At 43.3% G+C, this 25,996-nt stretch overlaps 1 protein-coding gene across 2 annotated transcripts in view; it reads left to right on the top strand.

Annotated features, from left to right (window-relative positions):
• The window catches only part of LOC131924182 (uncharacterized), a 34,362-nt gene extending 8,405 nt beyond the window's left edge, over positions 1-25,957 (top strand). The window contains exons 2-9 of one of the 2 annotated variants that reach the window (XM_059279415.1): positions 5,068-5,252; positions 8,852-8,973; positions 10,704-10,842; positions 12,587-12,708; positions 15,363-15,473; positions 19,714-19,820; positions 22,563-22,653; positions 25,750-25,957. In XM_059279415.1, coding sequence (XP_059135398.1) covers positions 8,890-8,973; positions 10,704-10,842; positions 12,587-12,708; positions 15,363-15,473; positions 19,714-19,820; positions 22,563-22,653; positions 25,750-25,866 — 771 coding nt within the window. In that variant the 5' untranslated portion in view covers positions 5,068-5,252; positions 8,852-8,889 and the 3' untranslated portion in view covers positions 25,867-25,957. The remainder of the gene's footprint in view (positions 1-5,067; positions 5,253-8,851; positions 8,974-10,703; positions 10,843-12,586; positions 12,709-15,362; positions 15,474-19,713; positions 19,821-22,562; positions 22,654-25,749) is intronic. The other variant, XM_059279413.1, reaches the window with a different exon arrangement.
• The last annotated feature ends 39 nt before the right edge of the window (positions 25,958-25,996 follow it).

Here is a 25,996-nt window from a genome sequence, read left to right as displayed (position 1 = left end):
TATAGGGTTGAGTGGTAGACATTACATGTAGTGTCAGGAATGGAGTTGGAAAGGGGGAGATGTTGATCACTGGCTACAAAATTTATTTCAGAATTTTATTTATCCATTTATTTATTTAGCTTTTTGGAAGCAGATTTCTCCATATAGCTATTCCAGAATTATTAAAAAGCAGATTTTTAGCCAAGCAGTGGTAGCTCAAGCCTTTAATCCCAGCACTCAGGAGGCAAAAAGGCAGACAGATTTCTGTGAGTTCAAGGCCAGCCTGGTCTGCAAAGTGAGTTCCAGGACAGCCAGGTCTGTTGTACAAAGAAACCCTTTGGGGGGGGGGGGCAGATTTTTTTTGTAAATGTTTTTTTCCAATAAGAAATATGTATGTGAGGGGAAAGATATAATAGCTGGACTGATTTGATTCTTCTCTGAAGTATACATTGTACCCCAGAAAAAATATACAATGATTATTTGTTAATTCAAGATTAAATTGGAAAAAAAAAAAAAAAGATAGAGCCTGGTGACATAAAGGCTTTAAAAGTCTAGAATGAATTTTAATACATTGAGAACTAGGAAATCATCCAAAAATTGTAGGAGGGAAAACGGCAGTGAGATTAAAGCAGAAGATTGGGGGTAGTCATGTGGGGTCTGTTCCCCTGAGGAACTAGTTAGACAGCACCGTTTGTCAGGGAGGTGAGTTACTTAAGGTGAGACAAAGGAAATCAGCTTCAAAAAAAAAACTACCAATGGTAGGACTACATAGGACATAGGAAAAGTGGGATTTTAAAATATTTGTTAGTAACATCAGTGTGTGTGCACACTACTGCTACAGCATGCATGTGGCCGCAGAACACAGCTCTGTTGAGTCCGTCTCCTGCCGCCTCTGTATGGGTTCTGGCAGCAGAACTTGGACAGGCCTGCAACACTGTTGCCTTTACTGCTGAACAGTCTCTCACCCGAGTGAGACTGTTTGACTCTCAGGCTGTCAGCCTTGACCGTGTTTCTTCCCTGTATATTTAATTAAATGTGAGCAGAGACGTCTAAAGGATTTATGTCGTCCTTTAGAGAAGCTCTTCCTTCCCTGTCTTCCTGCCTACTTCTATATAACTTGAGAAAATCTCAACCGTCCTTGGGCAGCCAACTGACACTTCTTTAATCTTTTTCCAAAAGGGTAAAGTTTCCAAAGGACTTACCACACCATCTGAAGTAGCTGTCATACAGTTAAAAGACATTTGGTCTAATAATTGCATATAAATGCAAATTAAAACAACCACCTTTGTTTTTATGATTACATCCAATGCTTCGGCAGTTTGATGAAGTGTGTGTGTGCGTTTTTGTTTTTTACCCCGGGTTCTCCTAGAGTCTGTCATCACCGTACCCAGCGCCCCCCATTCTCTTTTTTTTTTTTTTTTTTTTTTTTTTTTTTTTTTTTTTGGTTTTTCGAGACAGGGTTTCTCTGTGTAGTTTTGGTGTCTTTCCTGGAACTCACTCTGTAGACCAATCTGGCCTCGAACTCATAGACATCGCCTGGCTCTGCCTCCCGAGTGCTGAGGTTAAAGGCGTGCGCCACCACCGCCCGGCTTCACCTATTCTTATTCATATCTATCAGAGCAAGTTAGTATAATCATTCAAGAAATTGGAAAGTATGTTGCAAAAGCCTTCAACATGTCTGAGTTCTTGAGTAAGGAGTCCATGCATGCCCAAATGTTATTCATGGTGTTCCTAGTCTTTCACAACTAGAGCTGTTTCTAACTGTCCAAAGGTGAGGAGCTGGGGAGATGGCTCAGCAGTTAGGAATGCTCACTGCTCTTCCAGAGGACCTGAGTTCAGTTCCCAGCACCTCTGTACTGCTGCTGACATCTGTTTGTAATTCCAGCTCCAGGGACTGTGACAGCTCTGGCTTCTGAGTGCACCCACAGACACCTGCCCAGACCACACACGTAATTTAAAACACGAAAAATAAGTTTTTCAAAGAGTAAATGCTTGGATTAGGTGCGGTGGCACGCGACTTTAATCCCAGAATGTGGGAGGCAGAGCCAGGCGGATCTCTGTGAGTTCGAGGCCAGCCTGGACTACCAAGTGAGTCCCAGGAAAGGCGCAAAGCTACACAGAGAAACCCTGTCTAAAAAAACCAAAAAAAAAAAAAACAACAACAACAACAAAAAAAAAAAACTACATATAGAGACCCTGTCTCAAACAACAAACAAAAAAATAAAAATAATAAGTAATAAAAGGTAAATGCTTAGAAATTACATAGATGCAACAAATTAAAATGGCAGTGGCCTTTAGGCATATTTTTTAGGGCCAATGAGATGGCTCCGTAGGTAAAGGCGCCTGCTACCACGCCTAGTTTGACCTGAGTTCAGTCCTCAGAACCCACGAGATGGAAGAGGAGAATCAACTCCTGCAGGTTGCCCTGTGGCCTGTGCCTGTGCACTGTGGCACACGTGCTTACACAAATACATACACAGACACACATACATGTGCAAATAAAATGTCTTTTTTTTTTTTTTTTTAAGCTGAGCATGGTGCCGTACACCTTTAATCTCAGCACTAGAAGGCAGAGGCAGGCAGATCTCTGAGTTCAAGGCCAGCCTGGTCTACATAGTTCCCTTTTTTGTTTGTTTTTGGTTTTTGAGACAGAGTTTCTCTACATAGCCCTGGCTGTCCTGGAATGAACTTTTTTTGTTTGTTTGTTTGTTTTGTTTTTTGAGACAGGATTTCTCTGTGTAGCTCTGCGCCTTTCCTAGAGCTCACTCTGCAGTCCAGGCTGGCCTCTGATAGACTCTAGACCCAGGGTACTACCTTCTCGGGTGGGCGTCCCAAGAACCCAGACTCCGGTCCAGTTGATGCAAACAGCAAGAGGTTTATTGATGCGGCTGTACAGTCGGGCTCCTCTTGTCCTGAGGGCAAGAGTCTCGCCTACTGCAGCCACATGGGTCTTTTAAAGGAAAAACCCACAAAAGCCATAAGATTACAATTCCCATACAATTTCGTTTCAATTGATTTATGTCTAGAGGCTAATTTCACAAGATCATGGCCTGATCACAGAGTGCGTACAGTCACATCCGCATGCACATTCTTCCCGAAACCTCAAGGGGGGTATCAGGGTGGGAGTGAAGGTTACACAAAGGTTACAGTGGTCTTTCCCGGAACACTTGCAGTTATTCCAGTCACAGTTGAGCGCATCTCTTAACAGAAATCTCTTTACATTGTTACATTGCGGCAGGTGTGGTTGAGTAATGGCTGAGTCAGGTTGCCCCTGGAACTAGCTTTTTAGTTCATCATTCTCCTGGGGCTTGGGGTTTGTAAGCCTGAAGGGTTAGGGTCTTTCAGGCTTGAACTCACAGAGATCCACCTGCCTCTGCCTCCCCAGTGCTGGGATTAAAGGCGTGCGCTACCACCGCCCGGCTAGGAATAAACATTTTAAAGTGAATTCCAGTTTTATACACTTCCATAATGTATCAGTTTTTTATATTGTTATAGCCATTATTAGGGAAAAATAATTTCCCAGTTAGTTCTGTGTCATAAATAATAATATTAATTTTACTCATCTTGGCTAAAAATTTCCTTTTGAATTTTGAAAGTTCATATTAACAATTATGAATCAGGGGCAGTTGAACCAAGAAAACACTTGGAATAGAATAAGAGCATTTAGGAATATACATAAATGAAACTATAGCTTATCAAAATAATCAAATTATGCCGGGCGGTGGTGGTGCATGCCTTTCATCCCAGTACTTGGGAGGCAGAGCCAGGCAGATCTCTGTGAGTTCGAGGCCAGCCTGGTCTACAGAGTGAGTTCCAGGAAAGGTGCAAAGGTATACAGAGAAACCATGTCTCAAAAAACCAAAAAAAAAAGATCAAATTGGGCAAGTTTCACCTTGATTATGAAATTAGTAAATTTCTAAATTTATTTCAGATGTGTGGGAGGAGATGTTATGTGCATTTGAGTTTGGGCCCTGGTAGAAGCTCAGGGTGTGGGAACTAAACTTGGGTCCATGCAAGAACAATACATGCTCTTAACCACCAAGGCATCTTTCCAGCCCTGAGAATCCTCAAAGCAAACGAGCTTCTTGAATGATGGTTGTGCCTGATTACAATTCCAAGACACTATTTTTATTATAATTATTTGTTTGTAGTATGTGTGTGGGTATGTGTGTGGAGATCAAAATACAACGTGTAGGAGTGAAACTGGGGATCAAGCTCAGGTCATTAGGCTTGCTAGCAGGCACGTCTACCCACTGAGCCATCTGACCAGCCCCCTAAGGTAATGTTCTAAACATGCAATTTATGTTCCCATTAACACACACACACAACCAACAGCCTTTTGATGTGGGTGATTATTTCCATTTTATAGATAAGGCAGCTGAGACTCAGAGAGTTGAGTAACTCTAATAATGAGTTGGTGTGCACAGGATTCAGGTCCAAGCAGTCTAACTCCAAAATCCACTGTCAGTCTCTGTTCAGGGTCTCTAGAGATAGTGTTCTAGAGACCAGAGGTAAAGCCAGGTGATTAAAGGGTTGACTTCTAACTACTTAAGATCTTTATGTAGAACCAGCACCAAGAAGTCCGCAGTTACTAAAGAAATCCTCTTATGCCTTTGAATGTAGTCAAATTGGAGTTCTCAGAATTGGGGGGGGGGGGTTGTTTGTTTTTTGTTTTTTTAAGAAAAAAATGCTATGTGTACTGTGTATAGGGTTCTTGGATGTAATTGACTATGTTAGAAAACTTGCACAGTCCAGCTTTGAGTGCTCGTCCAGCAAATATATAGCTTTAAAGGTAATGATACCATTCATGCTGAAAGAGAAAACCGACTCAGTTACAGAGAGGCAGATTCTAACTCAGACGAACAAAGAAATCCTGTCCTTGACTGTGTCCACCCCTTAGCAGCTGTACAGCAGCTGTACATGGCAGTCTACCACATGGTGAGAGGGCACAGTGAGCTTCTGAGAGTCTTTAGTTATAGAAGGTAAACTCACAGCAAGCCTTTGTTAACATGATTGTAACTAAATCCAAAGAAACTGGGCCTCAAAATACTTTCATTTAATATAATGAAGTTTTTGGTTTTCTTTAAGAGTTACTGATGTGCCAGGAGGTGGTGGCGTACGCCTTTAATCCCAGCACTTGAGAGGCAGAGAGGTATGCGGATCTCTCTGAGTTCGAGGCCAGCCTGGTCTACAGAGTGAGTTCCAGGACAGGCTCCAAAGCCACACAGAGAAACCCTGTCTCAGAAAACCAGGGGAAAAAAAATGTTACTGATGTAAGTGAATTAAATTTGAGTCATACAAGTTATCACACTGTTTTATCTGTAGAAAGCAACTAAGCAGGTTCTAGGTATTAATTAACACCTTGGGAAATTCTAATTAGATTTTAGGAATATGGTGGGAAAAGCCATTATTGAGGGAGAACCAGGGCATCTAAGACACTATTTATGTTCTACCTAAAACAATGTGAGGTATATGTTAATACTATTTTGTTTCATTGTAAGGTATAATCTGCCTCTTCTGGAGCTTATATGAATCAGTAACTTAGAGTATTCAACTAGATATGCAAGGGAAGAAACAAAAAGGCCTTTGCATATCAGTTCAGAGCCAAGTAGTCTATTTTGGAGTTAATCACCCTCCTCAAGTTATGCAAAGAAAGACTGTTCTGTGCAGAGACAGTGGTGCTGTAGAAAGGAAGGACGCCTCTCTTATAAGCATGACCAAAGTTCATGTTCTGCTACCAGTCTGCTGTGTACCATCTGCCTTTCAGTTAGACATCAAAGACTTGGTGTCCTGCTCTGTAAATGCAGGCCAGCTCTCTCTTCTTCGGGTTGGTCTGTGGCAGCTAACTGACTTTGTGTTTGTGGTTGTTTATGACGTGACTATGTTATTCTAAACAAATAAAATGTATCCCGAAAGCTGGGCATTCTGGGCCCACACCTCTGATCCCAGCACTCAAGAGGCAGAGGTAGATAGATGTCTGTGAGTCTGAGGACAGCCTGGTCTACATTGTGTATTCAAAGCCAGCCAAGACTACATAGAGACCTTGTCTCCAGAAAAGAAAGAAGCCGGAGGCCAGGAGGACTGCTCAGTGAGTGAGCCTGACAGCTGGGCGTGCGCCCAGGAAACACTTACTGTGTGTGTGCAGGAAGGCACCAGCTCCTGAAAACTGTCCGCTGACCACTGCACACACAAAGTAAGTGGTTTCAGAAAGTGGTCAGAGAAGTGTGGAGGTGCTCACCTATAACCCTAGCGTTTGAAAGGTTGGGCAGGAGAATCAGGAGTTCAAGGCCCAGTCTGGGCAATATGGAGCCTGACTCCATAAAAAATTTTAAAAAGGAAGCTGGGCATGATGGTGCACACCTTTAATTCCAGCACTCAGGAGGCAGAGTCAGGTGGATCTCTATGAGTTCAAGGCCAGCCTGGGCTACAGAGTGAGACCCTGTCTTAAAAGAACAAAAAGAAAGGAGATAGTTGTGTGCTGTTGTTCAGTAAGCTGGCTCTAGATAATAATGACATGTTTTCAAAAGCTAGAATAGAGGATTTTAAATGTTTTTCACCAGAAAGAAATGTCACATGAATAGGAGATACTTCTGACCTGATTATATAGTCATACATCAGAATATCTCACTACGTCATATATAATACAGTTTTATGTTTTATTTATACATTACATTTTAGTGTTTTGACAAAAAGATCGTAGTGCCGGGGAGACGGCTTGGTGGGCAGAGTGCTTGAGAGCATGAGAACCTGAGTTTCAGCCCCCAGCATCCTCCAGGAAGCTGGGCATGGCAGCAAGTGCCTGTAGCCAGCACTGGGCAGCGGAGAGAAGAGGCTCCCTGGGACTTGCTGGCGGCCAGTCCAGCTGAATTGACAAGCTCCAGGTTCAGTGAGACATCCTGTCTCAAAAATTGAGGTAGAGAGTGATTTAGAAAGACACTCAGCATTGACGTCAGGCCTCCCACATAGGTGCATACATATGTGCACGCACATACACACCTGCATACATACACACACAAAAGAAAAAAATCATAATTTTAAAAATAACCAGAATTTGGGGAGATGGAGAAATGCAGGAAATGGATGGCATTCTCTTCAAGGTGTCCAGGGCTGCACAGAGAAACCCTGTCTCGGTGGGGGATAGGGGAGAGAACTCATAATAGTCTTTTCAGAGAAAGGCAAAATGCTTCATTTTCTGATCTACCATTTCACTCCTAGTCTTCTCCAGTCAACATTTAGCATCCTAGAGAGTAGCAGACCTCTGAGAGTGCTTCATTTCCAGATAAATTGTATTCTGGTTTAGATTATTTATGAACTACTTACAAATGATACAGTTTAACCACAGAAAGTGGAAACTGCAGAAAAATGGATGCCATTTTGTACCTTTACCTGCATTGGCCCACTGTTAACCTCCTGTCTTTGCCATCTTTATTTCTGCCCTTCTACCAGACCATCAGGTATTGGCCACAGTCTTTAAAAATGTGCCGTTTGATTCCTGGAGAGATGGCTCAGAGATTGAGAGCATTTGTTGCTCTTGTAGAGAACCTGGGCTCAGTTCTCAGCACCCAAATGGCAGCTCACAACCCTAACTCCAGTTCCAGGGAATTTCATGCCCTCTTCTGACTTCTTCAGGCACCAGACACACACACACACACACACACACACACACACACACACACACACACACACTGCTCACACATACTTGCCTGCAAAGCACTCATATAAAAGTAACTATTTTTTCAAAAAAAATTTTTAAGGAAATATCCTATTTTAACGAGGCAGTTTAACACATGCCTCTAATCACAACACTTCAGGAGGCTGAAAAGAGGATCACTGTGAGGTCAAGGCCTATCTGGGCTTCAGGATAGATCTTGTCTCTAAACAAATAATTGTGTGTGTGTGTGTGTGTGTGTGTGTGTGTGTGTGTGTGTATTCTTCATCTTTTGCTATGGTGCATCAGGACAGCATGATTTCAAATCGATTATGTAGTTGGTGCCAATATTACTCTTGTTTATTTGGCATTTCTGAGACTAGGTCTTATGTAGCCCAGGCTAGCCTCAAACTCGCTGTGCAGCCAGTGATAACCTCAAGCTTTGATCTTCCTGCCTCTTGGAGTTACAGGCATGTGGTACCACATTTGGTTTATGCATTGCTGAGAGCAAACGGGGCCTGTAACAAGTGGACAAGCATTCCACCGCCTGGGACACAGCCTCCGCCCCGTGACCCACCCAGCATCCACAGCCCTGTTACTTTCAAGACTTGGAGATACATAGTGGATATAAATATAGATTTGGAGTCAAGATATTCAGATTAAAGCTGTCTATTCTCCAAGTAATCCCTGAACAATGCCACCTGAATTTCTAAGACTCATATGGTCAAAGATAAAATATTTTTTATTAGGAAGTTTAATACCCTGACAACTAAAGGAGTACTATTCATGAATAAAAAGAAAGCCGTTTAATTACTACATGTTTTCTTGAGTCGCTTTGCTTTTATTTAATGAGTAGTTGGAAGAAAGAAAAAAAAAATGGGGGTTGGGGCGGGGCGGGCGGGGGGGCGCGCTGCTGGTAATGCTGGGAATTGGAATTGCACTTGTAGAGACAGAAGACAGGTTGTGGAGTGATTCCCTCCGACCATGTGGGTCCCAGGGATAGAGGGTTTTTTTTTTTTAAGAAGTGTCTTTACCCACTGGGCCGTCTTGACAGCCTGAAAAAGTCACCATTTTAGATGGAACTCGGGTTAGCACTCATGTCAGTGCTTAGAAGGCTTCTTACAAGTTGACACTGTCTGATGGGACGTGTGTCGTCTGTAATCATTTGGTTAGGTCTGGCTGCTAGAGCAGGAGCTATTTCTCTTTCCTTGTGCTCGTTTTCAGGGGACTTTGATGAGCTCACTCAAGATAACCGTGACGCTATGCTGAAGAACATAGCCCACGACCTTCGCTGCTGCTTGCCCCCAGAGGCTGTGCTGCGCTCCGAACAGCTAGCCCTTCAGAAAGTGAGCATGATGAGTGGAATTCATTTCTCCGTGTGCCCCTCCAGAAATCTCTTCTTCCCTGACCCCAGACTTTGTGGTCTCCTTCGTTGTAAAGTCAGCTTTAAGCAGTTTTCACTTAGTGTCTCAGTCACGTCTCCTTTCTCTTGATTCTTTAACCTTTGCATTGCCCGGTACTGTTTTACTCAACAAATATTTTTTAGAGAATCCATTTACCAGCCTATCTAAAAAAAATCAAGAGTTAACAGTCTGGGCCTTTCCATCTATAAACACCTGTGCAGAGGAATTAATTCCTATGTTGTTGCTTTTGGGAGTGGGGGGGTGGGCACTGGAGAGTATTGTTTGTTTGGTTATTTGATGGGTGGATCAGGTTTTTTTTTGCTCAGGTCTTGCTCTGTAACGCTGCTGGCCTCAGAATCGAGGCCTCAGCCCCCCGAGCTGGGGTCACGGGTGTGTGTCACCTCACGTAGCCCACCATTTCTATAGTACATGAGTACTGTGAACACTGAACGTCTTAGAAAGTGCTCAGTCCTTCAGATGGCTCTCAGAAGAGAGAAGTAGAAGGTCGTGTTAAATTGAGACTTTGGAATACAGTTTGGGGTGTTGCTGGTACTAAGTGTGTGATGAGGTTGGGGTGCTATTAATGTTCTTTTTTTTTTTTTTTTTGAGACAGGGTTTCTCTGTGTAGCTTTGGAGCCTGTCCTAGAACTCACTCTGTAGCCCTGGCTGGCCTTGAACTCACACAGATCCTCCTGCCTCTGCCTCCCGAGTGCTGGGATTAAAGGCGTGCGCCACCACCGCCCGGCGGCGCTATTAATGTTCTTATCAACACCATGCTATAATATAATATGTTAAATAAGGAAAAGTATTCATTTATTAACAATTAACCTACAGCCTTTAAGAAGATACTGTGAAAGTTTTTTAAAAGGAAAATAAAGATGAACATGGTAACATATGCTTGTAATTCAAGCATTTGAGAGGCTGTGGCAGGAAGATTGCTGGGAGAAAGAGGCACCTGAGCTCGGTTTTTATATTACTGATATATGTATAATTATATATGTAACAGGTACTATATATGTGTGTGTATATAATGGGTTTTTATGTTTATTCATCTATTTATTTATATTTGAGACAGTTTCACTATAACTTTGACTGGCCTAGAACTTGCTGTGTAGACCAGACTGCTCTCAAACTCACACAGGTATCCACCTGCCTCTGCCTCCCAAGCACTGAGTTCAAGGCATTCACCACCATGCCCAGCCTGTTTTGATTTTTGATACAGGCTGTGATCCAGGCTGGCCTTGAATTTATTACATAACCCAAGCTGGCCTCAGACTCGGGCACTCGTGCCTCAATCTTCCAAATGCTGGTATTACAAATGGGAACTATCATGGCCACATATATAAGCTGGAAGTTTTAATAGTATTTTAGCAATTTGACAACTTGACTTTGTGAACAAAGATGACTTGTCAGGTATTTTGATGGTCATTGACATGTAAGACTCAAAAGTTAGATCTCAGCCGTGTTCGGCGTCCTTCCAGATTAAAGAGAAAGCTGCTGTCGGTGTCTCAGCGAAAACAGTGAGGGAGGAGCGGTAAACAGAACTGAATCAGCAGCGGCGGCGTCTTTCTGTGCCTTGTTCTCAGGACTTAGAACAGCTGCTGCTGTTTCACCTTATTTAGCAATAAAAAGAAGTTCCTTTGTATTCCATCTCCTTTGATGTGTTTCTCCAGATCCGACAGCAGCCGGAACCCACAGTTCACGTTGATGCATTCCTTTATGATGAAGACGTTATTGATTCGTTATGTGAAGAAGGAAAAATGAGCAGAAACTACTGTACTGTGTGTGGCTCTCACCGGACGGCACCTTTGGGTAGGCATTCCAGTTTGCAAAGCTGTTACTTGAGTGTGGTTTTTGGTTTTCCATGTCTTGAGTGTGTAAATTTGTAATCAGACTATTGGACATTTTTTAAAATAAAAGCTAACCTCTAGCATAGCTGTTACCAAAATTAAGAGTAGGGAGACTACATAGAAATACTTTCTGAGGGCCAGCGGGATAGCTCGGAGGGCGAAAGCGCTTACTGTCAACCCTGATGACCTGAGTTGCTCACCAGGACCCAGATGGTAGGCGGGGAGAACCCGCCTCCTCAGGTTGTCCTCTGAGTGCCACATGCACTCTGAGGCATCCACATCCGTGTGCTCTCACACTCACACCTAAATAGGTAAGTGAGTGGGTGGGTAGCTACAATGTGCTAGAGCGTGGAGGTTCGTTTACTTAGGGTCCTACCCAGACCTGTGTGAGCAGGGATAGCTCCTCAGCCCAGAGCCTGGTCAGACAGGACTGAAGACAGGGCCTGCCTCCTGCTTCACCTACTCAGCAGCGGTTGACACACGGACCACACGCTGGCTTCCTTCCATGAGAAGTGTAACTTCCAGGGCTCTGAAGGAGTCTCCATGCCTAGCAAGTCTGAGAGCAATAAAATATTACGGGGTAGGTTTAGGCAGAGCCGAGGGTCCCGAGGAAAGTTTATGTGGGCTTTTGTTTTGACCAAATGACACACCTCTAAAGATGACATTCACGGGATAGAAAAAGATGTGGCTAAGAGCTAGAGGAAGCCGGGCCGTGGTGGCGCATGCCTTTAATCCCAGCACTCGGAAGGCAGAGGCAGGCGGATCTCTGTGAGTTCGAGGCCAGCCTGGTCTACAGAGTGAGATCCAGGAAAGGCGCAAAGCTACACAGAGAAACCCTGTCTTGAAAAAAAAAAAAAGAGCTAGAGGAATAACTGAAATACCATCTACCAAACCGCTGGTTTGTGAACATTTCTAGAGCTAGGTTTGACAAACAAAAACCTGAAGGTTGGGCTGGGTCCCCCATGGAATCAGTTATAAGTGACAATCGGACACCCAGAGCTACTCCGATAACTAGTGAATCTGAGATGGTTGTCCCCCTGAGTGACTGTGACAGGTCCTCAGAAGATGGACTCGTCGCTTTGGGATTCCCCAGAAGAAGCACTGGTGTGATGAGGGACTGTGAGGATGAAGATCCACGGGAGATGAGGATGTGGTGGCCCTCCCACCCTGGGCTGTGTGACTGGGACACAGGCACAGCGTGTGTGCTGTCCCGGAGACTGGTCCGCCTGCTTCCATTCGGTTACCGTCTTCTGTTGGTTGTTGTTTTTTGTGACCAAATTATCTCCCCTAAACTCTGTAAGACATGATGATGTGAGTCTTTGTCCTCCGGGTCAGAGGAAAGCCAGAGTCAGGCTGTCACCCAAACTAAGGGGAGAGACTTGGATGAGGAGGGGAGAAGCAGCTAGTTAGGCCTGGTGGTGCAGGTTCTAATCCCAGCACTCCCGACACGGAGCCAGGCCTGGTGGTGCAGGTTCTAATCCCAGCACTCCCAACACGGAGCCAGGCCTGGTGGTGCAGGTTCTAATCCCAGCACTCCCAACACGGAGCCAGGCCTGGTGGTGCAGGCTCTAATCCCAGCACTTCCGGACACGGAGCGGCCAGATCTCAATGAGTTCCAGACCAGCCAGAGCTACACAGTGAGACCCTGTCTCAGAACAAACGAAGACAACCCCCCTAACGTGATGCTCACTCTCTTCTTTCTCCAGGATTTATTTCTCATTCCTTCTCCCTCGTGGAGCTGAAGTTCATCTATCACCATGTACTGCCCGACCTGTCAGGGAAGCTCTTGGTTGACATTGGCTCCAGACTTGGCACAGTGCTCTATGGGGTAAAGTCCACTTGTGGACATACTCAGCGTGCGGAAAATACTTCCTTCTGCTAGCCACAGCTTTGCCTGCCACCGTCCAAGGTGACAGCTTGGCTTTATTCTTAAAGTAACAGGATAAGGTCAAAATAGGATCCACTGGCAGGCTCCTAAACTCGCCTGGATGGTAATAATTGGGTTTGGAATTTCAAGGACCAGCTGCCCAAGTTCCTCTCCTGGTTTGTATCCACAGCACCGTGACAAATAGAAACAGACTAGACCATGTGACTGACTGACGCTCCTCCTCGCTCTCCCCTCCCCCCCCCTCCCACTAGCCCCTCTGTTTTTTGTTTTGTTTTGTTTTGGGGTGGGGATTTGGGGGTTGCTTTTCATGTGGCCCAGGCTGGCCTCACACTTAACTATGTAGGTGAGGATAACCCTGAACTCCTGATCCTCCTGCCTCAGCCCACTGAGCACTGTGATTACAGGCTTGTCTCCATGCCGGGTTTCTTTTTCTTTGTGCTATATTAAAATTAAGTAGTATACTGAGCTTTGATAAGAACCCATAAAAATAACAAATTATGGCTGGAGAGGTGGCTGAGTGGTTAAGAGCACTTATTACTGTTCTTGCAGAGGACCTGAGTTCAATTCCCAGTACTCAGGTCAGGAAGCTCACGACCACCTATAACTCTAGCTCCAGGAGATCTGATGCCCTCTTCTGGATTTGGACTCCACAGATACCTGCACACGCATGCACATCCCCCTCCCCACCTCCTGCAACATACATATAGTTAAAAATAAAATGAAATCGTTAAAAAAAAAAAATATTTACTTGGCCCAAGAAATCTTTGTGTGGTCATAGCAAGTCGCTTAATGATTCTGGATATCTAGTTCCCTATCTTTAAATGTATACGCTGGCCAATGTCCAAGAATACATCGTATCCGATTTTCTGTGACCCAAAATGTGCACACTACTTTTGTTTCTAAAATATCACTTCAGCCAGTGGGAAGCAGAGGCAGAGGCAGGTGGATCTCTGAGTTCAAGGCCAGCCTGATAATCTACAGACCGAGTTCTAGGACAGCCAGGGTTACACAGAGAAACCATCTCAAAAAGCCAAAGAAGGAGGAGGAGGAGGAGGAGGAGGAGGAGAAGAAAGAAAGAAAGAAAGAAAGAAAGAAAGAAAGAAAGAAAGAAAGAAAGAAAGAGAAAGAAAGAAAGAAAGGAAGAAAGGAAGAAAGAAAGAAAGATTATGTGTCTCGATATCAATTCAAATCATGGGTACTTCTAATGTTCTTAAGTCATTAGAGGAAGGTGTGGCCACAGCGGTATGTGACTCCTGCCATCACTCCCTGGCATTGCTGCCCGCTTTAGACAGAAACTAACTCTTTAATGCTTGATTTAAACTTTCACTCTCTAAATAGATGATACACAATTTGATGGCTTTTGTTATCATTGCTCCTGTTTGGGGTTGGGTTGAGTTGGGTTTGAGGCAGAGTCTTGCCAAATCATCAGGCTGGCCTTGAAATGGTGCTCGGACTCAGCCTTCTGAGTGCTAGGGTTACAGGTGCAGCAGCTCTGCCCACCTCGCCCACTAGCTTTTCTTTCTTTTTTTTTTTTTTTAAGATTTATTTATTGTGTATACAGTATTCTGCCAGCATGTATGCCTGCAGGCCAGAAGAAGGCACCAGATCTCATTGGAGATGGTTGTGAGCCACCATGTGGTTGCTGGGAATTGAACTCAGGACCTCTAGAAGAGTAGCTAGGGCTCTTAACCGCTGAGCCATCTCTCCAGCCCCACTAGCTTTTCTTTAAAGAGCATCTCTGGCTTCCTCCTGTGCTCATGAGCACTTACGCCTGCATATTCACTTACATGTACAATACACATGCACATACACACAGAAGAAGAAAGAACAGAGAGGGAGGGAAGGAAAATATGCAGAAGTGTACTGTCCAATAGTTGTGACTCTGCGCGTACATTGTCTGTGTTGATAAGGTAAATAGATTGACACTTTTCTCCATAGTCAGTCAGTGGTTGAAGCTATACCAAATTTCTTAATATTGACATCTGTACTTTGAAACATACTGTAAATATCTATGATGGAGCTCTAGAGTCAAACTTGGTGCATGTGTTGATAGGCATGTCTCTGATCTTGGCATCAGAAGCTGAACGTTCGGAGCCAACCTGGGCTACATGAATCCTGTCTCAAATCTGTCAAGTTAGCTGACCTTTCCTTCCATATTATTTTTGTCACTCTGCAAAGGTCCCATCCCCAGCAGTTCTCCACATCCTTGTTAACTGAGTTGGTCAGTCACCCTCCTTCCTAGTTAGAAATGGTGTGTGGTCGTCAGTGCATTCCCTACAGGTCAACTCTATCTTCTCTGCCATGGTATCGCTTCCCCAGAATTGATGAAGGCTGAATAGACCCTACAGAGGTTGAGAATGTGGTCACTTCATCATTTCCAACTGCTGAATGCCCAGTCTAATCAGGAAAGTTTAGAGATCAGTCTTTAAAAATAGAGCTAACTGATAGGAATTAACAGACTCCAATCAAGACCTTAATGAGTAAAGTTCTGAACGTTGTTAAGTTTTGTGACCGTTTGAGCTTTTAATTCAAGTGGATATAAACCTCTACTTAAAAGCTAACTGGTTTACACCATGCCTGTCTTCCTGTTTTAGGGCTATTTTTACAGCTCAGCCGCACAGCTCTGTGGAGTAGAACTGAATGGAGAATTTTGCCAGTTGCAGGAAATGGTCATTAAAAAATACCAGTTCAGTGACAGAATAAAGGTACCTTTACAGTATGTTCTCTGTTACCTTTAAGGAGTCTTCCCTAACTGCTTCCATATTCTAATCTATTGCTGCTGTTGTGGAGAAACTGGGTGAGTTGACCTGCTGTTTTATTAGAGTTTTTTCCTTCTCTTTCTCTGTATCAGACGTAGTTTGGGTAGCAGAACTGTAACACTCTGGAGGGTGGCTGCCAGTGTATTTTATTAAAGTGAAAATGAAAGGGCTGGTACTGCTCATGATTATTTATCATCTTATAAACTGGGAGACAATGTAAATGTCACAGGACCATGGTTATTAGGGAAGGATGTCTGTGTTAGGCTAGGACAGGTTTCCTGGTTTTTCCTATGAGAAGAAAAATAAGACAAAAGACTTGGGGGTTTTGGTTTTTTGGAGGGGGTCTGTTTAATGCAGTAATCTTTGAAATTTTGATAAGTTTCTTTAATTCTCGTGGCAAAACAGAGAATATTAACAATCTCTGGTATTAAGTTGCTGTCCTTAAACATTGACAGACTCAGTGAGTGAAAGATCAGGGGATTGGAGAGACAGCTGAGCAGTTAAGAGCACTTGCTGCTCGTGCAGAGGACCCAGGGTTCCCATAGCCTACATCCAGTGTTCACAGTGACTTGTAATGTCAGCTGCATGTGATCCAACACGCTCTTCTGGTCCCCACAGGCATCTGTACACACATGGTTTACATATGAATAAGGAGGCACACACATATATGCATAAATAGCAATAAATAAAATTTGTAAAGATTAAGATCAAGCCTTCCCCTTTTTTATAAAGGTAATTATTTTATTCCCTCACCTAACTTCTTTTCCTACTCTCATCTTGAAAATATAGCAATAAGTGATCAGAGTGAATTCATTGTCTAGTAGTAACAGATATTATTAGAATATTAGTAATTGGGCTGGAGACATGGCTCAGAAGTTAAGAGCACTGACTGCTCTTCCAGAGGTCCTGAGTTCAATTCCCAGCAACCACATGGTGGCTCACAACCACTGTAATGAGATCTGGTGCCCTCTTCTGGCCTGCAGGGACACATGCAGACAGGACACTGTATATGTAATAAATAAAATTTTAAAAAAAAAGAATATTAGTAATTATAGATATTAATAGAATTCATGGGAGTAGGGTAATGCTCAGTGGTAGAGTACTTGCCTTCCATGTACAAAATCCTGGATTCAGGGCTGGAGAGATGGCTCAGAGGTTAAGAGCACTGACTGCTCTTCCAGAGGTCCTGAGTTCAAATCCCAGCAACCACATGGTGTCTCGCAACCATCTGTAATGAGTTCTGGTGCCCTCTTCTGGCCTGCAGTCATACATGCTGTATACATAATAAATTAAAAAAAAAAAAAAAAAAAATCCTGGATTCAGTCCCTGGAACTGCAAAAGATCAATTCATGAGTTTTCTTTTTTTTTCAGCCCTGGCTGGCTTAGAACTTACTGTGGAGACCAGACTGACCTCAGTCTGCTCTTATGTAATAATCACATAGCTAACAAGAATATCTGTTCAGTTGAAAATTGAGATTTAAACATTGAGAACTCGTTGGGAGCTGGAGAGATAGCTTGGTGTTCAGAGCACTGCCGGGAACCCAGGTTCAATTCCCAGCACCCATACAGCAGCAGCTAAGAGTTGTCTATAACTCCTCCAACTCGGTGGTCTCTGGCACCCTCTACTAAATTCCACGGGCACTGAACGCATGTGATGCATGCAGACATGCAGGCAAAACACCCATACACATAAAGCAAAAATAAATAAATCTCCCTTTAAAAATTACAGCCTCTAAAGAATCAAGTAACAAACAGATAATCAAGTTCTTGCTTTTGCTTTTAAATACAGTGATAAAGGCATATAAAATGTTTATATTTTTATGAAATGTCGATCACTTTTCAAAATATTCTGATACACTCTCATGTGTTTTATCCTAGCTTGTAGCTTCTGTGGCCACCATCAGTAACTTTATGATAAAAAAACAAAACAAAAAAAAAAAAACTTGGCCGGGCGGTGGTGGTGCACGCCTTTAATCCCAGCACTCGGGAGGCAGAGCCAGGTGGATCTCTGTGAGTTCGAGGCCAGCCTGGGCTACCAAGTGAGTCCCAGGAAAGGCGCAAAGCTACACAGAGAAACCCTGTCTCGAAAAACCAAAAAAGAAAAAAGAAAAAGAAAAAAAGAAATAGAAAAAAACTTGATTTTTCTTTTTATCCAGTGAGGAAAAAAAAAAGCCCAGGGCCTTATGTGGGACAAACACGCTAACATCCCTAACTCCTAAATTAAAGCCTTTTCATGCCACCTTACGACTTTTGGAACTCTTAACCATTTCCCTCCTTGAAGCTGTAGGTAAATACTGTATGAAGGGTCTTAAAACCACCAAAAACAGGTCCTGTAACTATTTTTGATAGCATCTGTTGACACCCATCAGCCCTTTCAGGCTCTTTCTTTGCTTTTAGGTTTTTTGTTTGTTTTTGTTGTTGTTGTTGTTTTCAGTCTGTTTTGCCTGCGTGTACCATGTAAGTGTCTTGACCTACAGGGTCTGTTGTTTTACACTCTCCTGTTCCCTTCCTCCAGGCTAACACTAAACCTTCGCTCTTTCCTGTCATTGCTCTTGGCTCATCCCTTTGCTTGCACTGGGGAGTTGCATCAGCTGACTTTTTTTTGTCACATTACTATAGTGTGCCACACTTGGGCACAGATGCCACGGCTCATCCAAGCTGGTTTGTCTCCCTGCACAGTAGCTCGCAGATAAGAGGGATCCGCTAAGCCGGGCGGTGGTGGCGCACGCCTTTAATCCCAGCACTCGGGAGGCAGAGCCAGGTGGATCTTTGTGAGTTCGAGGCTAGCCTGGGCTACTGAGTGAGTTCCAGGAAAGGCACAAAGCTACATAGAGAGACCCTGTCTTGACAAACTAAAAAAAAAAAAAGAGGGATCCGCTAAGTATTGGTTGAGTTTGGTTGTCGAATGGCTTCTGTGCGGCCAGCAGTCCAGAGTCTGCCCTGAGCATCCCTTAGGGTTCTCCTGGAGCCCCGAGAGTGTTTCTTTTGGCTCCCATGATTAATTGATCCTTCTGGGTCTTCTTTCTGACTAGATCATTGTAGAAGAATCGGGGAAGAAAAAATGAAAAAGTAAAGATAGATGGGAAAGAAAAAGGAGGAACTAAGGATAAGAGGAGAGGATAAAAAGAAATTGACTGATTGGTTTACCTATCTGTTGCGTAGCCAAGCTGCGTGTTTATAATGTCTGAAATTATTAACTGGCGTGTTTGTGACAAGAGCCTCACCCTCCTAGCCGTCTCTCTCTTTACTGAAGATTGTCAAAGCTGTGCTTAAAGGTTCTAGGCCAAGTGAATTCAAACTTTTGTAGAATGTTTATTACTTAAAAAACAAAGAATGACTACACAACACCTTACATATCATATATTTGTAAGGCTTGAGTACTTCTTTGACAATAACTCACATAACACAAGGGAAAGGTTTTCCTCTTCCTTTTGAAGTAAAATCTATTTGTTTGCTCCTGAGCAAATAAGTGTGTTTTCTTGTTCCCGCGCCTGTGGTCTGAAAAGCCTTAATTATGGCTTAAGGTTTTGAGTTATATGACTTTTTTAAGATTTATTATTTTACATGTCTGAGTGTTTTGCCTGTACGTATGTCTGTACACTGACTGTGGTGCCTGGTGCCCACCAAGGCATTGGATCCCTGGGAACTCTGGAGTTACAGACAGCTCTTAGCCACCATGTGGGTGCTGGACACCAAACCCCAGTTCTCTTCAAGAGCAGTAAGGGCTCTTCACCAGTGGGCCGTCATTCCAGCCCCTGGAGGGTTTTTGGTTTGTGTTTGTTTTTGTTTTCGTATCTACCTTTCAATTTTTATATTGTGTGATAAGGACTGATAATCACTATGAAACACTCCTTACCTGAGAATACAAATTTAGTTGGGCAGAGCCATAGATCACACCCTGAGCCTTGACTGTGTACCTCACAGTGTAATTATAATGGAAAAATCTCTGAATTCGGTTAAAAGAAAATAATTATGAATCAGGGGGACACAATGATAACAAAACAAATAATTCCATTCAAAGCAGATCTTCTTTACAAGCTTCCGGGTTTACTAGATACTAAGAACTGTCTGTGCACAGCGTCCCGAGCCATTAGGGGACGTGGCTGCGGGATGCGGTTGAGGCATCTCTCACGTGGCTGCGGGATGCAGTGTTCTCACTGTCTTACATGAGCTCATCCTTCTGCAGGTGCTTCATGCAGACATCTGCACCCAAGGCTCCCTTCTGCAAAGTGCCGATGTCATTGTGATGAACAATGTCTTCGAATATTTTCTTACTGAGGCTGAACAGGTCAGGTATGTTATTTACTGAAGCAAGAAATCTGTTACTAAAATAATACCCAGCAAGGTGTGAAAAGAGACTAGTGAGGTAGAAACGTTTTTATGCTGACTTTAAAATGACAAACTCAACTTGTTTTTTTAATAATTTTTATTTATTCTTTGACGGTTTCATACATGATATCAACTTATTTTAATAAGGAAACATTAAAATGCAAAATTTTGAAAAACCTGATTTTTGTAAAATGTATTTATTCTTTTTTAAAAGTTTACATGTATTTCTTTATTGGTGTGTGCGAAGCCTTCCTCTCCTCCCTGTGCAGATGTCAATAGTGTGTAGGAAATGACCACCATAGCTTTCTCCCCCTGGATGTTTACCGCCTCGAGACTGCTCCCCTGCAGGGACCGACGGCTCCTTGTGAGATTAGCTCAGCCTGCTTCCCTGCCAGCTGTCCACCATAAGCCTGGCTCCTTGCTCAGCTGCATGCGATATCCCGTTCAAGTGTCTGTAATAAACACTGAGCTTCCAGGGGCTGCGACTTCCCCGTCCGAGAGCACCGCCCACCCAGCCCGTCTGTCTTCCTGTACACGAGTCTGTGTGACTCCTTACTTCATCCCCTTGCTGCCCCAGTCAGGGTTCTGGGACCCAAGCCGTACGGAGATACAGCTCTTCTACAGTACTCTATGGCAGTGAATTCAACTAAATAGGTAGTTGCGGGCATCCTGAGCTCTGGGAGACCTGTCTCAGATAAATGAAAAGATCGTGCTAATATAGTTCTTTAGTCTTGTATTATATATCATCTTTAGGAATCACATCACAATAAAAAAAAAAAAGCCCTAGCTAAAACAGTGGCATTATTGAATGTTGCTATGTGATATTATACCCATCCAGGAAAAAAGAACACCATTTGTCTTGTAACTAGGTTCTGAAACTTAGGAAACCTACTAGCGTAGCCTCAACCAAAAACAAGTGCAAATGATAGATACCACTACCCACCCACCTCCCCTTCTCACTGCCAGGGCTGTGTTCCCCGTATTGTCTCACTGGTGCCCCCGACTGGTGTGGGGAACTGTCAAGTCATACATAGTGTAGGCGTCCGGTGCCTATCAACCCTGAGAGTTAAACAGAACTGGTCAAAGGCACACTGCACTCTGAAATGCATCAACAGGTTCCATTTCGTTATTCTTGAGAACTGACTGGTCCTACCAAACCTTGCAGGTGCCTTGTGATAGTGGAATTCCACCCCAAAATACTACATACAGCCAAATGAGGTCTGGTTTCGCTCTTGGTGTGAGTTTGAAAAGATGTAATCCACACATCTGCAGTTACTTTCGGTTCCTGGCAGTTCTGTGCCCTCTGTTTTCCCAGGACTCTTCATCTCCCTCAGTCCCTAGCAACCTCAGCCCTGGCTTCCGTCTGAAGGACTGATTCTCATGTGCCTCATAGAGGAACTACAAAGCTTTGACGCTGGTCCTGCTTGACTTGTGTGACGCTGAAAACTTCGTTTCTCCTTATTCAGAAACTTTCCAATAGCTCACATCCCCATCTTGTTAATCTCAGAACTCTAAACCTCGTAACTTGGCCAACACCCCTCAGGAACTGGAAAATTTGCCCATTTCTACTGTGTTGCTATAGTTCTGTTTCCTGTGGGTAAACATTTTGCCCATCTAGATTTCTAGATACTGTCTGCATTTTCTTTTGTCATCCTTATTCAGAAAAAAAAAAAAAAAATCCAGTGTCGAGTAAAAGCTAACATGTCAGGTTTTTGCTTTGCTTTTCTTAGTGAAGTTTTGAGTTCTCAGCAAAAGTGTAAAAAGATAAAGATTTCCTGTACAGTCTACCCTCGCACCTACAGAATCTGTGCCATTATCATTCTTCCCATCAGAACAGTATGTTTATTATGATGGATCTTTGGTACGCCGTAGTCACCAGAAGTCCCCAGTCCACAGTAGATTCACTCTTGGTGTGGTACCGCCCATGTATGTGTATACATGAGTAATGACACACACTCAGCCTTAAAACATGGACAATAGTTCGTGGCCCTAAAAACCCCTGCTCAGCCCTCCGTCCTGTCCTCCAGCCTCACCCTTGGCAGCCACCGATCCTCTCGCCGTAGCTTTCGAGGTTTCCAGCACGAGGTGATTAGACGCGTACAATCCAGAGCCCTCCTGGTTCTTTCTCTAGCAATAGGCGTTTGAGGTTCCTCTGTGTCCGTGACTTGAGCACACATTTCCTTTAGTGCTGAACAATGTGCAGTTGTCTTGATATATCACAATGTATCCATTCCCCTGGAAGGACCTCTCGGTTGCTTCCAGGATGGGCAATTATGAATAAAACTACAGTAAATATCCATGTACAGATCTTTTTTGTAAATACACGTTTTCAGCTTCTTTGTGTAAGTAGCAAAGTGTACAGTTGCTGGATTGTATGTTAAAGACTATACCCAGGATTTTGTTTTTCGTTGTTGTTTTGTTGAGATGGTATTTAACTTTGTAGCCAAGGCTGGTACCCTGAAAGTCCCTATGTTTTCCAGACTGGACCCCGTTTCCTCAGTGCTAGGACTCCAGGCGTGTTCCACCAAACTTGGTTGGGGCTGTAACTTAGAGGCAGAGTAGATTGCTTAGCATGCTTGAGGCTCTCTTTCTCTCCCCAGCATAAGAGAAAAAGATGAGACATTGAACAAGAGAGCCATCTATTCTGACTAATATGTAATATTGTCTTCCTGTTGTTTGATTGTATCAGTTTTTAATGTGTTCTAGTGCCTGGAACTACATCATCCAAAATGTAAGGAAACAAGGGTCACTGTTAGTGACAGTACCGAGTCTCCAAGATTCTCTCGTAGGTCTTGAGGTATGTAACCACTGTTCCTTCTGTTGATTGCTTGGTTAGTTTTGGTCGTGGTGGGAATTAAAACTAGGGCTCCTTAGCTGGGCAGGTGGGTCTCTGAGTTCAAGGCCAGCCTGGTCTATAGAAAGAAAAACTCTGTCTTGAAAAATACAAACAAACAGAAAATCCCTAGGGCTGATGCATACTAGGTAAGCACTGTACTGATCCATAGATCACCAGCCCTTCAACCTTTTTCTTGTCAAAACTTGGCTTTTTTCTGATAACTGTTACAACATTCTAGAAATAGCAAGACAGTGTTGCTAAAGTTCTACTTTGTGGTTTATTTTTCTGCCCTCAAAACATTGAAATGCAATTCCTATCTGGATATAGATTCCCTTATTTCTCTACACAGTTTTTAATAGCTGTGAGGTCATAGTTGTAGGTTAACACACTAGTGAATGTGGGTAAGACACCAACCCCCCATCATAGCTGAAGGGGAAGGGTGACCCAGCCACACGGGAGGCTGAGACAGGAAGATCACGTGAACCCACTGATCTGAGACCAACCTGGGCATCAGAACCCCCTTCTCCAAAACTAAACTGGAAAAATGAGTGCCCAAATCATAATGCTGACCTTTAGAACAGAAAGAATGAATGATGAGTGCATTTTTAGGTCAGTCAGACTGCATATCGATTCTCGTACAAAATAAAGGGGCTGCCGTGGGGTCAAAGTTGTCCAAGGATTTCCAGTAGAGTGGAAGACTGTGTTCTTCTCGCAGTTTGATTTCCCAAGTCAATTTGAAATCTTTTTTTCTTTTGAAATCTATGACCCAGGCTGGTCTACTTCAGTGTCACGATGGATATTAATAGTCAGTCCCGTAAAATCTAGAATCACTGGGATCCGAAATCTGGTCCTCATGAGTGTGCAGCATGCGTCCTTGAACCCAGAACCATCTCTCCTGCCCTAATTCTGCTTGTTACAGCATAGGACGTAATGGAGAAATGTGTAAAGAAGACAGTAATCCTGATTTACCAGCTTCATTTCCTCCCTTTGAGAGCCTGCCCATCAGTAATGTGATCTATCATAGTTTTCCATTCTCATAGAAACATCCCTTTTAAAATATATTGTCAGTCAGGCACAATGGCACATGCCTTTAATCCCAGAACTTATGCAGAAGCAGGAGAATGTCTGAGTTTAAGGCCAATCCGATCTACATAGCGAGTTTCCAGCTCAGCTAGACCCTGTTTCAAAAAAAAAAAAATTCTTTCTAAATTTCTCGTTTATAATATTTATATTTATGAGCCAATTTAGTGATTTTTTTCACTTACCAAAATAACAGCTTTTTAGAGATTTATTTATGTGTATAACTGCTTTGCCTGCATATATTATATGTGCACCATAGGTTTGCTTGGTGCCCATATTGGTCAGAAGAGGGCATCAGATCCCTGGAACTGGACTTAGAAATGGTTGTGAGCCACCATGTGGGTGCTGGGAACCAAATCTGAGTCCTCTGCAAGAGCAGTACATACTCCTAACTGCAGAAACATCTCCCCAGCCCCCAGAATATCAGCCTCATTAACTGTGCACATGAATCTGCCCAAACAGCCATTGACACCTGTAATTCCTCAATCCAGAGTCAGTGATGAGGAGGTTCATGAATGACCTCAAGGCCGTCCTGGCCTATGTAGAAAACTCTGGTCTCAGAAAACCAACACATGAGGTCTAGAGAGACGGCGTGTACCCCATACATGAGTAGACATGCATACATACATAAATACAATGGACTGTTAAAATTTTTTAAAAGTTAAACATATTGGTGCAAGTCTATAATCTCAGTACGTGGGAGACTGAGGCATGAAGATTGTAGACATTGGTGCAGGTCTATATAATCCCAGGATGTGGAAGGCTGAGGCATGAAAATTGTAGACATTGGTGCAGGTCTATAATCCCAGCACGTGGGACACTGAGGCATGAAGATTGAGAGTTGGCTGGAGGCCAGCCTGTCCAAAAAATTAAGTTTATAAAATAGATCTTATTCATAAACTGATGACTTTGTTGCTTTCTTACTTAAGAAAACAACTTTGAGGCCAGTGCGATGGCTCCACAGGTAACAGCCCTTGCTGCTCAGGCCTGGCAACCTGGTTCAATCCCCAGCTTCCACACGGTGGAGAAACTGACTCCACAGGGTTGTCCTGAATATCCACATGTGCGTGTGTGACAGCTGCTGAATTTGTTTAAAAAGAAAACTCCCTTACAGAGTTGTGTGCGGTCGGGGCTCCAGAGTGTAGAGGGTTTGGGGTACAGCTGACGCAGGTCATGGAGAGAGATTGCTCCTCACCGGTGCTGTGGGAGGGAGAACAGCTTTCCATGTGTTCCTGCTGCTTCCATCTTTGATTGTTTGAACCTTATGATCATTACTACACTACTTACATTCAAAGAACTATTCTAGGGGCTGGAGAGATGGCTCAGCTGTTGAGAGCACTTACTGTTCTTGCAGAGGAGCTGGGTTCAGTTCCCAGCACCCACATGGTGGCTCACAACCATTCATAACTCCAGTTCCAGGATAATCCCCTTTCTGAACTTCATGGGCACCAGGCACACATAGGTGATGCACAGTCTACACACAAGCAAGACACTCATAGACATAAAATAAATAAATCTAAAAACATTTTATTTTAAATTTTTTTTTCAAGTTCCAAAATCAGAGTAAAATAAAATCTCCAAACCCACAAATTGAGAACAACAAAAATGATCCGTGTGGTACTATATAACTTAGTACCATTCATGGTAATAAAAATCCTGTGGTGTGGGGGCCAGAGAGACGGTTCAGCAGTTAAGAGCAGTTGCTGCCTGCAGAGGACCTGGATTCAGATCCCAGCACCCATGTGGCAGCTCACAACTATCTGTAACTCCAGTTTCAGGGAATCTGACACCCTCTTGTGGCATTTTTGGGGACCAGACGCAGACATGGTACATGTACATGCATGCAAACATTAAAAAATATAAAATAAAATTAATTCCTTTTAAAAATCTGTTGTGTAACTTAGGGTGATATTGTAAAATTCCAAATAATAGGATCATTTTGAAATTTTCATATTGTTTATGCTATTTTTCTCATAGATTAATGTGCAGCTGTCCTCCTGGGTGGAAGAGATACCACTGAACCTCGATGTGTACCCACAAAGGGACATTGACAGAGAAGCTCTGGAACAAATTCATTTATATAAGGTTCTCTAGCACTGAAGCAACATCTCTAGTGTGGTGTTAACCCATCTGCTTTGTGTGTTCATTTCAAATTTTATATGTATGATTATGTACCTGTAAATAGTTGCATATGATTATCCGTATACAGTAGTTGTATATGCAT

Source organism: Peromyscus eremicus, chromosome 14 (genome assembly GCF_949786415.1).
Source record: "Peromyscus eremicus chromosome 14, PerEre_H2_v1, whole genome shotgun sequence".
Classification (NCBI taxonomy): Eukaryota; Metazoa; Chordata; class Mammalia; order Rodentia; family Cricetidae; genus Peromyscus; species Peromyscus eremicus.
Note: the sequence above shows the minus strand (reverse complement) of the source record. Positions and strands in the feature narration are given on the sequence as shown.